This window comes from Salvelinus alpinus, chromosome 19, assembly GCF_045679555.1.
Source record: "Salvelinus alpinus chromosome 19, SLU_Salpinus.1, whole genome shotgun sequence".
NCBI lineage: Eukaryota > Metazoa > Chordata > Actinopteri > Salmoniformes > Salmonidae > Salvelinus > Salvelinus alpinus.
In genome coordinates this window covers 41,593,187-41,610,897 of record NC_092104.1, presented here as the reverse complement: position 1 = coordinate 41,610,897, position 17,711 = coordinate 41,593,187, and the positions used below count along the sequence as shown (strand labels likewise).

Sequence of the window (17,711 nt, the reverse complement as noted above, 5' to 3'; positions counted from 1 at the left end):
TGAGGGAGCATGGAATTGGCATGCTGACTGCAGGAATGTCCATCATAGCTGTTGACAGATCATTTAATGTTAATTTCTCTACCAGAAGCTGCCTCCAACGTTGTTTTGGAGAATTTGGCAGTAAGTCCAACCGGCCTCAATCACAGACCACGTGTAACCACGCCAGCTCAGGACATCCACATCCGGCTTCTTCACCTGCGGGATCGTCTGAGACCAATCACCCGGACAGCTGATGAAACTGAGGAGTATTTCTATCTGCAATAAAGTCCTTTTGTTGGGAACAACTAATTCTGATTGGCTGGGCCTGGCTCCACAGTGGGTGAGCCTATGCCCACTCAGGCCCACCTATGGCTGTGTCACTGCCCAGTCATGTGAAATCCATGGAATTCATTTACTTCAATTGACTGATTTCATAATATGAACTGTAACTCAGTAAAATTGTTGCATGTTAAATGTTGCGTTTATATTTTTGTTCAGTATACTTAAACACTTCAACCATTCAAATGGCTCTTCGGCTAGCTTTTGCTAAAGCCGATATCAATGAGCATTAGCATTCTAGCTAACAACGGCTGCATCCAAAATTAGCTATTTTGCAAAGATCACAACCAAATATAATCTTAGCGCCGTTGAAGCAAGAACCAAAACATAATTGTAAGTGTATGAGCACCCCAAAAAAGTTATTTTATTTAGAAGTAATAAAAAGGTACATCTAGGCTATGTTGAATGGGTGCAGATGGCGATGGCTTTTTACTGCCGCAAGGAGTCGCGCGAATCTCTCAACTGCGCGATATACGTCATGAATTTGGCATCCGGCGTGTAAACGCAGGTTGCAATCTGGGAGCCACAAAGTTGGTATAGGCACAGATGGTGGATATATGTCCCGTTTACGATTGGGAAAAAATGTGTCTACTAAACGGGGTGGCTGTCCCATAGGCATCAATGCATTGGCAACTGGGTCTGGTCTGCTTTCATTGACTGTATATAAACCAGAAAAACTAAGGAGTTTGATGTCTCGCTTCCGTCTCTGGGCTCAGTGCAGCCTGGCATACTCAGCGACCTTTCTCTTATCGATTGGTTAGTTCTTGTGGAATGGGCAGGCTTATGAATTAAACAGTTTCAAGTAGTTTGCAGATACTTTGGGAGAAAGCAGAGCAGTGTCTGAGGGATTCAGTTGAGATCGGCCGCTTGAAGGATTTCTTTAATATATATATATATTTTTTTTACATTATCGTTTTAGTGAGTTAAAAATGCAAAGCTGTGCAAAGTCATGGGGGATCCTATTCGCCAAGTCTGTGAATCCCCATGCACCTTGCAGACACATTAATGGTAAAAGCCGTATCTTTGGGAAACAACATAATAGAATCCAAACACTTAATGCTTGTGTAATTGTACGGGGTCTACGGACTTCTACAGTCTATGCTGCTTCTAGACAGATAGACAGAATACTGCCGAGACACGATGATTTTGCAGAGAGGCACATTGGCCCAGGTGAAAGGGACAAAAGGGAGATGCTGGATGTGCTTGGACTTGAGGTAAGATTTAAATACATTTTGGATAAAGAGAGAAATTATAGGACAGAAAGTAAGCTAATGTGTCGATCCAATGCATGGCAGGCACTCTTGCATGTTTCTTATCATATACAGTAAACGTGCAACTATTTATACAAGTTCAGTTGGTTTTGACTTGTATAGCATTTATTGCTTTTCAGTCGATCGCCCAGTTGATAGAAGATACAGTTCCAGAATCCATCCGTATTCAAAGAAGTATGAAAATGGATGATCCTCTCTGTAAGTGTTTCTTCTTTCCAACATCTTTGACAGCACGTGTTATTGTTGATGTTTGTGTTCTCAATAGATATATTGCCTCGTCAATGTTATAAAATGCTGAATTTGCTAGCCTGTGATTTTTCTTTACAAGTGCGTTATAATGTATTTCTGTTGATATCCCTGACAAATTCATCTTGAATTGATTATTTATTAATCAATCTTGCATATGTCACTCTTTATGTTTTGTCAATATATTTTACTGATCTCTGAATTGTATTCTACAATGGGTGTAAATCAAGCCAAACGAGTGGCTGAAATGTAGATTGCACTCCTATTGTGTGCCATTGTGGAGCGCTCTTCACCCTTAAGTCTTCCTTTGAACATATTTGGAGTTGTTTTTGCGAAACTCAATGACCAGCACCAATCTCCAGTTGGGAAGCCGATGCTAATAGGATGGCAATTGGAGTGTAAAGTTCAGCCTTGAGCTCCTGTCCCAACTCCAGTTCAATCTGGTTATAACATTACATCACAGTTGAAGGAAATGTACAAAGGAACTTCATGAGATTCCTTGATGGGTTAGGCATTTATTTTCTTTTTCTTACTTGAATACGTATTTTTCACATTTAATAATAGACTGATTTCAGTTGATTGAGCAAATAGTGAGACCTTTTGAAACGTGTTTCTATCAATAATGGTTTGTCTACAGCAGACCTACATTTACGAGATGTATTTCATTAGCAAACCCATGCTGCATAATTCCATTAGAGACCGACATATCAGATCACTTGCTAGAGATTTACAAAGCTATTAAACACATAGTATTCTGGACAAGTGCAGTACATTCTATTACTACTTTACCTTGTTTTGTATAATAAATTAAATTAATTTCAACAATAGTTCTGAAGCAACTGACAATATGGCCATAATACAATAATTAAACAAAGTAAATTAAACAGACAAGCATTACATGTAAAGTAAATAAACACATTAGTATTGCTTAAGACAATTATTTGTAATAACATAGATGATACATATTTTGCCAATATTTTTACTACTGTACATTGATGCTCTAATGCGCTCTTTCCATTTCATAGTGATCCATAACCAATGTCATACAAACTACTACATTGTTTTCAGAGGTCAATAGTGAAACTGGCTCAGCTGTCAAAATTCCTAGTATGTTTCTTACATCATTTTCTATTTTACATTAGTTACATTAGTCATTGTTTTCACTATTCTGATACACTATATATTATATACAAAAGTGTGTGGACACCCCTTCAAATGAGCGGATTTGGCTATTTCAGACACACCCGTTGCTGACAGGTTTATAAGATAGAGCACACAGACATGCAATCTCCACAGGAAAACATTGGCAGTAGAATGGCCTTACTGAAGAGCTCAGTGACATTCAACGTTGCACCGTCATAGGATGCCACCTTTCCAACAAGTCAAATTTCTGCCCTGCTAGAGCTGCCCCGGTCAACTGTAAGTGATGTTATTGTGAGGTGGAAACATCTAGAAGCAACAACGTCTCAGCCACGAAGTGGTAGGCCACACAAGCTCACAGAAAGGGACCGCCGAGTGCTGAAGCGCGTTGCAAAACTTACTACCGAGTTCCAAACTGACTCTGGAAGCAACGTCAGCGTAATAACTGTTCGTGGGGAGCATCATGAGTTTCCGTGGCCGAGCAGCCCCACAAAAGCCTAAGATCACCACGCACAATGCCAAATGTTGGCTGGAGTGGTGTAAAGCTCACCGCCATCGGACGCTGGAGCAGTGGAAACGCGCTCTGGCAGTCAGACGGAAGTCCATCTGGCAGTCAGACAGACGAAGCTGGGTTTGGCGGATGCCAAGAGAACACTACCTGCCCTAATGCATAGTGCCAATTGTAAAGTTTGGTGGAGGAGGAATGATGGTCGGGGGCTGTTTTTTTTCATGGTTCGGGATAGGCCCCTTAGTTCCAGTGAAGGGAAATCTTAATGCTACAGTATTCAATGACATTCTAGACGATTCTGTGCTTCCGACTTTGTGGCAACAGTTTTAGGAAGGCCCTATCCTTTTCCAGCATGACAATGCCACCATGCACAAAGCGAGGTCCATAAAGAAATGGTTTGTCGAGATCGGCGTGGAAGAACTTGACTGGCCTGCACAGAGCCCTGACCTCAACCCCGTCGAACACCTTTGGCATGAATTGGAACGCCCGACCTCACTAATGCTCTTCTGGGTGAATGGAAGCAAGTCCCCACAGCAATGTTCCAACACCTAGTGGAAAGCCTTCTCAGGAGAGTAGAGGCTGTTACAGCAGCAAAGAGGGGACCAACTCCATATTAATGCTCATGATTTTGCAGTGAGATGTTCGACGAGCAGACTTTTGGTCATGTAGTATATTTCAGAAGTGCTCAACTTGGGGTAGAGGAATATGTCCTTCAATTGGTAATACAGACTTTGCCTAGTGTACTCTGAAATAACACTGTACTACCAGTCATATGTTAGAACAGAACACAGTATCTGCCACTTGCTATTTGCAAAATGGTTGACTGAATATTGCTTGGACCTTATTCTAGGTTGGGTAATAAAGTCCGTGGATCGGGGTGTTTAATACCACCTTCGGTCACTCCTTTCTGCCTCTGTCGCGTTCCGTTATGTAGCAAGCCATGCATGAAGGAACAAACTGATGGCCATACTGGTTTTTGCTTGTTCAGGTTGGAGGAGCTTGGTTTGCAAAGCCAGCAAGGGATTCTCTGCTCAACAATGGTTCTGAATCAGGCTTTTCTGTTGCTTTGAGGATCTTTCCGACCATAGTGAAACTCCCCTTTGATGAAATGTGCAAATACACAGTACGGCCCCCCACACTAAACCACTGGCCTCTACTACTGATGATGCTTCCACTTGTTTTGTTATTCATGTTAGATATTTCCAAACACCATCTTGTGCTGCTGTGTCCTAAAGCATCACATTTTGAAATGCAGGATGGATTTACAGTAAAACGTCTTGTGCCACCTAAATTCAAAGCGCAAATGTTCACATCTTTGTGTGGTGTATAACAGGAGAAATGCTCATCCTGAATATGAGCGTAGTTTGGGCACTCGGTTCAGAGGGGTCGTGTTGTCCATTCTTTGCTGAGGGAGTTGCCAAGCAGCAATGGAATGCCTGAGGAATTCCAGTGTCTCTGTGTGTATTGGCTGATCTCCGCCTCAGCACTGAGGAATTAGGCTAGATAACTAGCCATCGGGAAAGGGACCATATGTTGCACATAATTGTCCCCGCCAATGCGTAGAAATATGATGACCAAATGGAAATGCATTCGACATGTACCAAAATGTTGTATACAGTTCACACACTAACATGACACGCAGAGATGTGGATTACACATCCAATCACATAAAGCTGTTTAGTTTAAATTCCTACCCACTCCATTTTGAAAGTAAATCTGATGCTATATGATGTCACGGCTCATTTGTTTTGGTGGGTTGTTCAGAAAATGGATGTGTAAAATCATTTTCAAGCTGGTTTCATGCAAGCCTCATAGTCAGGATGATCCGGAATCATAATGCAGCCACCTGCCTAGATGGGAGAGAAGATGGCATCAAACGTGTGCTGTTTTGCAGTTGAAATGAAGATGCATTTTTATTCATTTACATCAAACCAATAAGGAACCATACATCATACACATCAGAAATTCCTTTTTATTGAAATGCATTTTTTGTCTCAAATGCATGTGATACCAATTGTGATGGCTATTTCTCCAGGCGAGAATGAAGTCTTGGAGCATCTGCAAAAGATTGCATCAAAGAACAAGGTGTGGAGGTCTTACATCGGAATGGGCTACTACAACTGCTCCGTGCCTCCAGTTATACAGAGAAACCTTCTAGAGAATTCGGGATGGTAAGGGCCACTTTGACACACACACACACAGAGTGATATATGTTCATCTTGTAGCCAAGTTGTCCCCATTTAGTAGGGCATGCTATATTTGATTGTGTACTCAAGGTGTGTATATGTATGGGCTTCTGTTAGTCATTAAAGCACTAATTGCTACATAGCAGAAGAACTTGCCCCTAATCAGAAATCTTGTGACTTGATGCGCAAGTTTCCAGTTTAGGTTTGCACTGGATTAAATGACATGCTCACGTGGAATCTTGTGATTCATATTTGTTCAACTTAAAACGAGAAACCAGTCTCAATCATAACACTTTGATTTTACATTTTACAAATGCATTTTTCTCTTTATCTTCGTAAACTTCCACTCACGTCAGCCTAGTGTCTTGATTCCTTGAAAACCAGCTTGTTTTTCTGTGTATCTTTTAATGGTTTCTCTGTATCCTCTTCTCATCAGGGTGACTCAGTACACCCCCTATCAGCCCGAGGTGGCTCAAGGTCGCCTGGAGAGTCTGCTCAACTACCAGACCATGATCTGTGACATCACGGGCATGGCTGTAGCCAACGCCTCTCTGCTGGACGAGGCAACAGCTGCCGCCGAGGCCATGCAGCTCTGCCATAGGTGAGGTTGAGAATAAACACAAGTGGGAGATAGTGGTTGATCATTAAAGGATAGTTAATTTAGTAAAGTTCATGTATAGGGTCTAGTTGAAGTCTATAAATTGGGCCCAGGCCTGGTCAGGCCACTTAGTCAGGAAAAACTCCTGGCCCTACAGGTGTGTTCATAATTTTTTTGTTACATGCTCCCCACAGACAGAACAAGAGAAGGACGTTCTACATCGACCCACGCTGCCATCCTCAGACAATCGCTGTAGTGCAGACAAGAGCCAAGTATGGGCATCCTTTCAATACTTCAGGAACAAGGTTAGAACTGTGTACCAAAAGCAGCATCCTCACTATTGGGTGCTCTGCTCTGTGATTGTTGACTAACAGCTACATCGGGGTGAAGACGGTGCTGAAGCTGCCTCATGAGATGGACTTCAGTGGGAAGGATGTGAGCGGTGTGCTGTTCCAGTACCCAGACACCGACGGCAGAGTGGAGGACTTAACTGCGCTGGTGGACCGCGCTCACAAGGGAGGGGTAAGAGAGCCGCCACGTCTGACGTTATTGGTAGTAATGGTTTATTAACCTAGGATGATATGGGGTGGCAGGTAGCCTAGTGGTTAGAGCGTTGGACTGGTAACCGAAAGGTTGCAATCCCCGATCTGACAAGGTTCAAATCTGTCGTTCTGCCCCTGAACAAGGCAGTTAACCCACTGTTCCTAGGCCGTCATTGAAAATAACAATTTGTTCTTAACTGACTTGCCTAGTTAAATAAAGGTAAAATAAAATACATCTTGAAGTAAATTGGGTTGGGGGTTTGGTAGAGTTATTTGGATTTGTCGCTCCTGGTTTGGTATATTCACAGGGATTCACTATGATGCAGGTCTTTGGTTGAACAGTGGGCACGTGAGAAAGTGTAGGATGTGGTGATTCCAGTTTGGTACCTAAGTGCTGTGTATGAAGACTCACTGTCTCTCATCCCTGTAGGCTCTGGCTTGCTGTGCCACTGACCTGCTGGCCCTGTGTGTGCTACGTCCCCCTGGAGAATTCGGGGTGGACATCGCTCTGGGCAGCTCCCAGAGGTTCGGGGTACCTCTCTGCTATGGTGGTCCCCACGCTGCCTTCTTCTCTGTGAAAGAAAACCTGGTCAGGATGATGCCTGGCAGGATGGTGGGAGTGACTAGGTAAGAGCCCTTGAGATTCACATTGGTCCTGTTCAGAATGGAAGCAGATCTCGTGAAGTTGGGCAATATAAGCAGCATGTTGAGATTTACTTTATGTCATACTTGCTCATAGTCTAAAAGACTGAAGTATGTGGAACACATACATAAAGACAATATCTTGATGTACATTTGTTTTTAAATGTCCCTTTTTTACCTGCAGGGATGCCGCTGGTAAGGAGGTGTACCGCCTGGCCCTGCAGACCAGAGAGCAGCACATCCGCAGAGACAAGGCCACAAGTAACATCTGCACTGCGCAGGTACTGTACAACCGATACAGGTACTGTACAATATTGACACACTGAGCCTCCATCCAATATTGACTGTTTGGAATCGGCTGAACTTTTAACATTGAGATATTAAATAAATGATAGAGAAGAAGCCTTGAATAGAAAGAGTGAAAGAGACTGGGTTTTATGTCAGAAGTTAATGGTTCTCTGTAGGACGACGGATAGCTTTGGAATGTGTTGGGTGGAAGGGAGGAGAGCAACGTGTTGAGATAGAGAAGACAGATGCACATCTGTGGATTAGGTGAAGGAGGGGTTGAGGTCAGGATGTGTGGACAGATTCCCTTAAGGGAGTAATAAGGGTTTGGTATTCTGTTACCTTGTTCCTGTTGAACCATAAGATGTAAGGATTGGAGAGAAGGATTTGTGTCTTAAGTGGGATGTATGTAACTGTGATGGTGAGAAATGTTTTGCTGTCTGAATTACAGCTGTACAGGTCCCTTGGGAAGAATTAAACTTGGTTAAAGCTTCTCTAGTGTCTGAGTTACTTACTCTGAAAAATAAGAACCTAACATGACACACTGAGCCTCCATCCAATACCGACACACTGAGCCTCCATCCAATACCGACACACTGAGCCTCCATCCAATACCGACACACTGAGCCTCCATCCAATACCGACACACTGAGCCTCCATCCAATACCGACACACTTTGCCCCAGAGCAATTATTTTGTGTAAATTTAAAATAAAAAATAAACTAGATGTAGTGGTAGTCTGTGTTTTTCTAAGTATATTTTTAAGCAACTTTCTCTCACCTTCAAACTGTATATGTCTCTTTCAGGCTCTGCTGGCCAATATGGCAGCCATGTTTGGAGTGTATCATGGACCCCAGGGTTTAAAGCACATTGCTGAGAGGACACACAATGCTGCACTGATCCTGGCTGAGGGTATGTCCTCCAACACTCTCACTGCACATATTCATTTTAGCAGTGCATTGCTTTATATCTGCCAACTCTTCTCTTACATCACAACACTTGGGGCTTATGTCAATCAACGGTGACCTAATTCAATTACAAGCGTGTATTGAGAAAGAACCAGTAACATTGCTTCTCTTTAGATAAATTATGAATGATACTGAGTTTTTAGAAATTCCTTTCTCTCCCTCCCTTTGTATCAGGTCTGAAGCGGGCCGGACACAGGCTGCACAGCGAGATGTTCTTTGACACGCTGAAGGTTGGCTGCAGTGTGGCAGCCAAGGACATTCTGGCGAGGGCTGTCCAGAGAGAGATCAACCTGCGTGTTTATGGCGAGGGAGTGGTGAGTAGTACCAGATACGGTTTAGATACAGATTACATGCGCGTCCATCCAGTGTTCCTACTGTAAGCAGGTCAACAAAGGTACAACAAAACACTCATCACACTTCAATGTTTGACCCTTAGAATACTTTGTTGAATCATTTTGTAAATAAAGCACACGGAAGCATAGATACTCTTACGTTGAGTCCCCCCTATAGATAAAACCAATGGTGAAGTGTTACAGAACGTTCAGAAAGAAATGTATTGTAGAGTCATTTGAGCTCTACTCATTAAATATCTATCTACAGCATTGTAGAATTAGCACCCCTGTGAATAAGCCACATGTGGCCATGTTCATTTATGCTTTAGATACACACACATTTCTTTCACTCTGAAATGATTTCTGTGTTTCCCTAGTTAGGTGTGTCTCTGGATGAGACGGTGAAAGAGAGGGACTTGGACGATCTGCTCTGGGTCTTTGGATGTGAATCCTCAGCGGTACATTTTGATTTCAATATTCCATATAGGAGTATGCATAAACTCCGCATTGACCCGATTGCTATCTTGAGAGTGAGTGCAAAAGATTTATCTTGAAGCCATGGGACAAACACTTTGATTTCAGCTATCCCATATATAATTCCATTAAATCTCAATTTACAGGAGCTCATTGCTGAAAAGATGGGTGAAAGGGTGAAAGGCATTATGGGTAGTCCTTTCAAGAGGACCAGCAAGTACCTCACCCACGCAGTCTTCAACAGGTTGGTCTGTTTGTAACAATCTCAAATTCCAGTACTGGCCTGGGCGTGATGAGGATGACGCTTGATATGCCAGAATTGTTATTATGACTTGTGTTCTCAGTATGACACTAGAATGGTGAGAGACATTAGCTGACCTTCCATATTGATTAGTTCTTTCTGTTGTCCCAAACTGCACTTGATGCCTGATAGAATAATTCCTTGCACTTGTAACATAAGGTTGTTTACACATGTACTGTAAGTGATAATACAGGGCTTTAGACCTAAGGTTTTAGAAGTGAAATAACATATTAGGTCTAAAACGTGTCTTATAATCTTGATTCCCTCTGATTCTTCGTCCCCGTGCAGTTACCACTCCGAGACCAACATTGTGCGCTACATGAAACGCCTGGAGAACAAAGATATCTCTCTGGTTCACAGCATGATCCCACTGGTGAGTCTCATGGGAAAGCAAATAAGACATGTTTTACTTTAGACATGGTGCTTTTCACATGATCTGAATACTACACACCGAAACCTGCAAACCACTGTAAAGATTAGTGGGCTATCACCATTTTTAATATCCATTTTGTTTTCCATGTCAGGGTTCCTGCACAATGAAGCTGAACAGTTCTTCAGAGCTCATGGTGAGTTAATAACAGGTTTGGGGTAAATTCGAATTAAAGGCAGTCAATTCAGGACATAAACTGAAATTCCAGTTCAATAATTTAAAAAAAGGGCATGTATTTTCAATGATTTCTCAATAAACTTAAAAGTAAAAGCTATTTATTTATTTATTTATTTTCATTTTAAAATCCAATCAGTGCCTGAATTGACTACCTTCAATTTGAATTGAACCCAACCCTGGTTAATATCTCTCCTTGTACAAAACCTTAATACACCTCCCTAGTATTGAGTGGGAAAAAATCCTTCTTTAACCTCTCCTCCCCTTCATCTACACTGACTGAATTGGATTTAACAGGTGACATCAATAAGGGATCATAGCTTTCATGTTTTGTACACTCTGTGTATGTCCCCTTTTCACCCTGATTACTGCAGTCATTTTCTTTTATGGGGGTGTTGTGAAGAACACTTTAGGTTACCTTGTTATGACTATTTCTCCCATTGTTCCCTCTTTCTAACTGTTTTAGCCCATCACCTGGAATGAGTTTGCCAACCTTCACCCCTTCTGTCCCCTGGACCAGGCTGAGGGTTACCAGCAGCTCTTCAGGCAGCTGGAGAAGGACCTCTGTGAGGTGACTGGCTATGACAAGATCTCCTTTCAACCCAACAGGTAAGCCCCTCACTGACACCAACATTCTGTGTGTGGGGGATTCATGACCAACTGGGATGCCAGATCATCTGAGCGTGATTTACCAAACTGTGATTTACCCCACTGTCAAGGGATTCTTGGATTTAGTTCAGGTAATTTTACTTGATCATTTAACTATCATAGCTAGCTTTGTGGCTGATATCTCTATGGTTCCAAGTCCCGTCCCCCCCGCCCACACTTATTCAGAATTATCTGGGCTGATGTATAGCACACCGTGCGACATTGGCCTAGATGGAAAGATAGCGGTATGGTTGTTCAACTTAGTCTATGCTTTCCCTTTACAGTTACTGTAAAGCCCATTGACTAACCTTAGAACTTGGTACGTTTGATGATTATGCTGAGACAAGACTTCACTGGGTGCATGTTTTTGAGCATGTGGCTGGTACATTAACAAACTGGATGACCTTGTCTTTTAGTGGTGCTCAGGGAGAATACGCTGGCCTCGCTGCCATCAAAGCCTACCTGAACTCTAAAGGAGATGCTCATAGAACAGTAAGTATGGTTCTAATGAAACGAAACACACTGATTTTTGCTAGCACACGTACTAAGCCCTGCAGAGTCATGCAGTATGGGATCGGGAAAGGGGGATACCTAGTCAGTTGTACAACTGAAATGTGTCTTCCGCATTTAACCCAACCCCTCCGAATCCGAGAGGTGCAGGGGGCTGCCTTAATCGACATCCACATCTTCTGCGCCCGGGGAACAGTGCCTTGCTCCGTGGCAGAACAACAGATTTTTACCTTGTCAGCTTTCGGTTACTGGCCCAACACTCTAACCTCTAGGCTAGTATATCCACCCTTTCTTAATTGTTATCGCAATAAAATGTATATTATAAAATTACAGTATTATTTTTGGGAGGATATTGTCAGAAATGTGGGGGTGTATGTACTATAAATGATTACCCTAATAAATGTTCAGCCTGAATGTTTGCTGTAGTCAGCCATTTCCCTGTGAACAGCCTGTAATAAGCGCGTCACATGGTATTGCACACTGGATACAATAATGTTTTTATCAGCACATGTAAAGCCATCAAGAGACTTGTTTTAGGTACAGACCGCTTATAGGTATGATGGCCAAGATAATCATCCACTCGTTTGCCGACAGACATTGTATTGGAAAAGCCTTCTGAAGAATAGCGCGTTTTGGATACTTATACAGGAACTGTTTGAAAGTCCTCAAGTAGACTAGCGGTTAAGAGAGTTGAGCCAGTAACTGAAAGGTTGCTGGTTCGAATCCCTGAGCGGACTAGAAGGAAAATCTGCCGATATGCCCTTGAGCAAGGTACTTAACCCTAATTGCTTCTGTAAATCGCTCTGGATAAGAGCGTCTGCTAAATTACTAAAATGTAAATCTAAGTATCACAACCGTGACTGGAGATAAGACTGCGTGTTCAAGTAGATTTCCCATTTTGTAATTTGCCATTTGTCCCAAGAGCTCCCACCACTATCAAAAATAACAACTCCCTTATAAGCACATCTTAGATAGTGGTGTGAGCTTTTCAAACAGTCAATGTCCACAGTTGTGCAAATAAAGGACAGAAAACCCAACAATACCTGGAGGTTACTTGATTTCAAGATCCCATATTTGGTGATTTTAAGACTTTGGGATCAGCAAGTCATGGGCAAAACTGATTGAGCTCGGCTGTTTTTCCCGACAGGGGGGAAATGTAAATGTTACCCAACAAACACACAGGTATTCGTGTCCCTGTGACATTGTTGAAATGTATAAATAAGTCACCTAATAAGGGATAAAATCAGCTGATTACCTATTTTGCATTGATGTCACTTGGAGATTTGCACAAAGAAATGTTAGGACTCTAACACTGTAATGGTTGACTTGCTTAGGCCTAGTTGGCTCTCTTTTACTTTGTGATGGTCTGATTGTAGCTGTCTTTGATGTTTTCTATTTTGCTCAGGTTTGTCTGATCCCCAAGTCAGCCCATGGCACCAACCCAGCCAGTGCCCAGATGGCTGGCATGAAGGTGCAGGTGGTGGAGGTTGACAAGGATGGCAACATTGACATGGCAAACCTCAAGGCACTGGTAATAGCTGGTTGGAGTGATTCTGATAATAAGCTCGCTGTTACAGAAGAGCCTTTCAATATAACCAATGATCTTCAGTATCCCCTCAAATGCTTTTAAATCTAGGAACAAAGAATAATTGAGAAACATGATGGCCAGAGAGTCGGTGGTCACTATCTACCGGTCGTGCAACCAGCAGTGAATTAGCCCCCTTAAAAGTGGCCTCTCGCATTGCAGTCACACAGACTAACCCATTATTCCTCTCTTAGGTGGACAAACACAAGGCTAACCTGGCAGCCATGATGATAACTTACCCCTCCACCTTTGGTGTGTTTGAGGAGAGCATTGATGATGTGTGCAATCTCATCCACCAGAACGGAGGACAGGTCTACCTGGACGGTGCTAATATGAACGCACAGGTGAGAGGAGAGTATATGCTTGTCACCTTGCTGATAAAGTATGTTTTTGTGTGGACATACTGCATAGATCATTTTTAAGTTGAACAGTGTGTTTATATAAACTCTTTTGTATAGTAAGACCTTTTTTGCTAAAATAATTAAAATAACACATTGGGTTGCTTATCCAGGTGTTAACTGAATCATGGACCCATCAATCACAATCAATCACAAAATTTAGTTATTTGAGTTAATTGAGATACCACACACACACACAATAATGTGGACACCCCTTCAAATGAGTGTATTCGGCTATTTCAGCCACACCCGTTGCGTATATAAAATCGAGCACACAGCCATGCAATTTCCATAGACAAACATTGGCAGTAGAATGGCCTTACTGAAGAGCTCAGTGACTTTCAACGTGGCACCATCATAGGATGCCACCTTTCCAACAAGTCAGTTCGTCAAACTGTTGCTAGAGTTGCCCCAGTCAACTGTAAGTGCTGTTATTGTGAAGTGGAAATGTCTAGGGGCTGGTGCTGTTTTTCATGGTTTGGGCTTAGTTCCAGTGAAGGGAAATCTTGCATACAATGACATTCTAGACGATTCTGTGCTTCCTAGTTTTACAAGGCTCCCAGGGAGTGCATGGGTGTGCGGTGACTATTCCACAGAGTGACCTTTGACCACAAGTCTGTGAAAAATGCAGATTACACATTTCTTCAAACCTCCTGGTGTAACGGATGTGAAATGGCTAGCTAGTTAGCGGTGGTGCGCGCTAATAGCGTTTCAATTGGTTACGTCACTCGCTTTGAGACCTTGAAGTAATTGCCTTTCTATCACCCTGTAATCTCCTCTCTCCTGCCTGCTCTGCTCTCTACAGGTGGGCTTGTGTCGTCCTGGTGACTACGGATCTGACGTGTCTCACTTGAACCTCCACAAGACCTTCTGTATCCCCCACGGGGGTGGAGGACCAGGGATGGGTCCTATCGGAGTGTAAGTGACCATAACGGGATTGTTTCCATCAAATGCACAGTAATGGACTAAGTACAAAAACTGAACCTGCCCAAAGGAATATAACTGGCCAAATCCATTATAAATGGGGAGTTTTGTCCTGGTCAGGTCACATAATATATGTATGCCATTTAGTAGACACATTTATCTGAAGTGACTCAGTAATGCGTGCATACATGGTAAGGAAACACTCCTGGCACAATTCTTTCTGTGCAAAACATGACTTAAAAGTGAATAATTAATGACTTTTGATGACTTAATGGAGTTGTGCATGTTTAACAGGAAGGAGCACCTCTCCCCGTTCCTGCCCTGCCACCCAGTGGTCAGCATGTCAGCAGGCAACATGTCCAGCTCCCTGGGCACCATCAGTGCTGCCCCCTGGGGCTCCAGTGCCATTCTGCCCATCTCTTGGGCTTACATCAAGGTCAGTACCAGTGTACTGTAACTATCCTATGGTTCAGTGCCATGAAATGTAAATAAAGATAATGATAGATTTGTTAGAATAGTGCTATTGGTGATACTTTAAAGGTCTTTATAGGCAACTGCAGCTGGAAAAACATTCAACTGAAGTGGGGACGTACCTGTTTAGTACATGCGTTGATACCCTTTTGGATCCTACTGTGTAGATGATGGGAGCCAAGGGACTGGTTCATGCCACAGAGGTGGCTATCCTTAATGCCAATTACATGGCCAAGAGATTAGAGAGTCACTACAAGATCCTCTTCAAAGGCAGGAAAGGTGAGTGGTGTTGGTCCTATTCACCCAAGTATGGAGTCCTGTGTCCATCAGTAATCGGCCAACACTAGCAAATGTTGATTTTCTTAACACAGATTTTTTGGGGTCCACAGGTTTTTGTGCCCACGAATTTATTTTGGATGTGAGGCCATTCAAGAAGACCGCCAACATTGAAGCGGTGGATGTGGCAAAAAGGCTACAGGATTATGGTGAGCTGGAACATGGATATTCACAACATTGCATTTACGGATAGTTTGGTACTGCTTAAAAGTCAACAGGGTCTACTTCTGTCTCTTTCTGTATCTTATGTAAAAAATAATTGCAAATAAAATATATATAAATGCAAATTTATCCCCCACATTCCACACACAAGACCTGCTTACTTAAGTACATATATTTAAAGTAATGTTTTTTTATATTTTTTATTTAACTGAGCCCTCTCCTCATCCCCCTCTGTATCTGACCCTGGCCAGGTTTCCATGCACCCACCATGTCCTGGCCCGTGGCAGGAACCCTGATGATCGAGCCCACGGAATCAGAGGACAAGGCAGAGATGGATCGCTTCTGTGATGCGTTGATGGGAATCAGACAGGAAATAGCAGACATTGAGGAAGGCAGGATGGATGCCCGCGTTAACCCACTGAAGGTGCACTGCACTGGCCTGACTCATAGACACAATTTACACACTGTGTGTATTAAGCCATGCAATCAGCTACATACAATGGTCTATAAACTCAGTTATTTTCCTCAATTAAATAGGTGTGTGTGTGTGTGTGTGTGTGTGTGTGTGTGTGTGATAGCCTCCTATATTTCAAGCTAAGTTATAACAACTGATTGTGATAAGACATACCACTCTGGTGTTATAAAAAATCTGTGCTTCATTGATAGGACCTAAATGTAGCAAGAGTTGAGGTATGTTGCCAGAGCAGCTAAAATAGGTGTTCACTTGGGTCTGTCTGTGTCCACAGATGGCCCCTCACTCCCTGGCGAGCATCACCTCCTCCACCTGGGACAGGCCCTACTCCAGGGAGTACGCTGCTTTCCCCCTGGTGAGTCTTCCCTCTGGAAAACAATCACAACACACACTACCAACTCCACTTCCCCTGAGGAAAAAATGGCTCTGTTTACAATTTGATTTACCAAAATCGTTATACACAGATTATTTTACTCTCTCTGTATTAATGTTAATAAATTGTAAGCATGGTAAACTCAAATGTTTCTCATTTTAAAACTTCCAGCCATTTGTGAGGCCAGAGACCAAGTTCTGGCCATCCATCTCCAGGATCGACGACATATACGGTGACCAGCACTTGGTCTGCACTTGCCCCCCTATGGATGTGTACGAGTCACCATATGAGGAGAAGAGAGCTTCCTCATGACACTAACGCCTCTGTTATACCAGCCCTCATCATTCATCACACTTCCAAATTTCCGTGATGTGCCCTTGGTGCCTCAACTCTGTCTATGTTCTATGTTGTACAAATAGTTGCCTTGACTCTCCCTTCACGCTGTTTTATTCTCTAAATTCCAGGATCGGCCAAAAAAACGTATATCTCAACTTGTGCAGGGTTGTTGTTTATTTGCCATCTGTTTCATGTATGAACATTTTTTAATGTGCATTTTGACACTTGTTTGCCTAATTACTTATACTAACGTTAGTCTTGATGTTAATACGTTTTGGGAATAAAGAAAGTTAATAATCTTTAAATGACCTGTAGGAAAAATAGTTGTAATAAACATTGATTGTCTGGATCTTTTCTTGTTCAGTTTTGGAAGTAGACTAGACTTCGGTAAAAATCACATTTGAGGTAATACTGCCAGCTAGATATGACTTTTGGAATAGCAGCACTTGTTCAGTCTCACATGGTTTGCCACATGATTTGTTCTGTGGGACACAATACTAATAGATCTGGACAGAGGTTTTTTATCACCAGATTACATTATATAATTGGGTGAAAAATAATAAGTGACGATTACAGTTCTCGTAACTGTCCTGTGTTCAGTCTTTGATGCTAATTAAATTTGGCTTTTAAAGTATTACAGTTCAAAAGAATGAATGTCCTGTTCAGTCTGCCCACAGACATGGCATGAGAACCTAAGGGAAGTTCCTTCATTTTATTAATATGGTTAATCCTATTTGGTGATAATTTTTTTGCTTTGCCTCAAATCTATTTGGTGTGATTTATGACTGAAAGCACAATCAATGGAACTGTTGTGAAATTTCTTCTTAACTGCCATTTTTTCCTTAACTATAGACTTAAGGAAGAAAGAACATGTTTTAGAACAGTAATCTCAGTACGAAATATGCTAACATGACTGCTAACTAGATAGCTAGCTAAATTGGTTACCCAGCAACAAACATCTTAAGAAGATTCGTAAGAAGATATTTGGAAAGTTCATAAGAAAATCATTCAATCTTAAGATATTGCACTTACAAACTATCTTAAGAAAATATAAGAAGTTCTTAAGTTTTTGTGTAAGAAG

The 17,711-nt window shown here is 42.2% G+C and overlaps 1 protein-coding gene across 1 annotated transcript; it reads left to right on the top strand.

The window, feature by feature from the left end:
• The first annotated feature begins 1,127 nt into the window (after positions 1-1,127).
• LOC139545618 (glycine dehydrogenase (decarboxylating), mitochondrial-like) lies at positions 1,128-16,979 on the top strand. The gene is made up of 25 exons (XM_071353585.1): positions 1,128-1,532; positions 1,709-1,787; positions 5,519-5,654; positions 6,106-6,270; positions 6,462-6,539; positions 6,642-6,789; positions 7,240-7,436; positions 7,636-7,732; positions 8,543-8,648; positions 8,879-9,018; positions 9,414-9,494; positions 9,657-9,754; positions 10,100-10,184; positions 10,336-10,377; positions 10,882-11,024; positions 11,480-11,555; positions 12,979-13,104; positions 13,353-13,502; positions 14,362-14,474; positions 14,775-14,916; positions 15,119-15,230; positions 15,341-15,436; positions 15,701-15,873; positions 16,196-16,276; positions 16,466-16,979. Exons 1-25 carry the CDS (start codon positions 1,248-1,250, stop codon positions 16,604-16,606), a joined length of 3,090 nt encoding a protein of 1,029 aa, XP_071209686.1. The 5' UTR covers positions 1,128-1,247; the 3' UTR covers positions 16,607-16,979.
• The last annotated feature ends 732 nt before the right edge of the window (positions 16,980-17,711 follow it).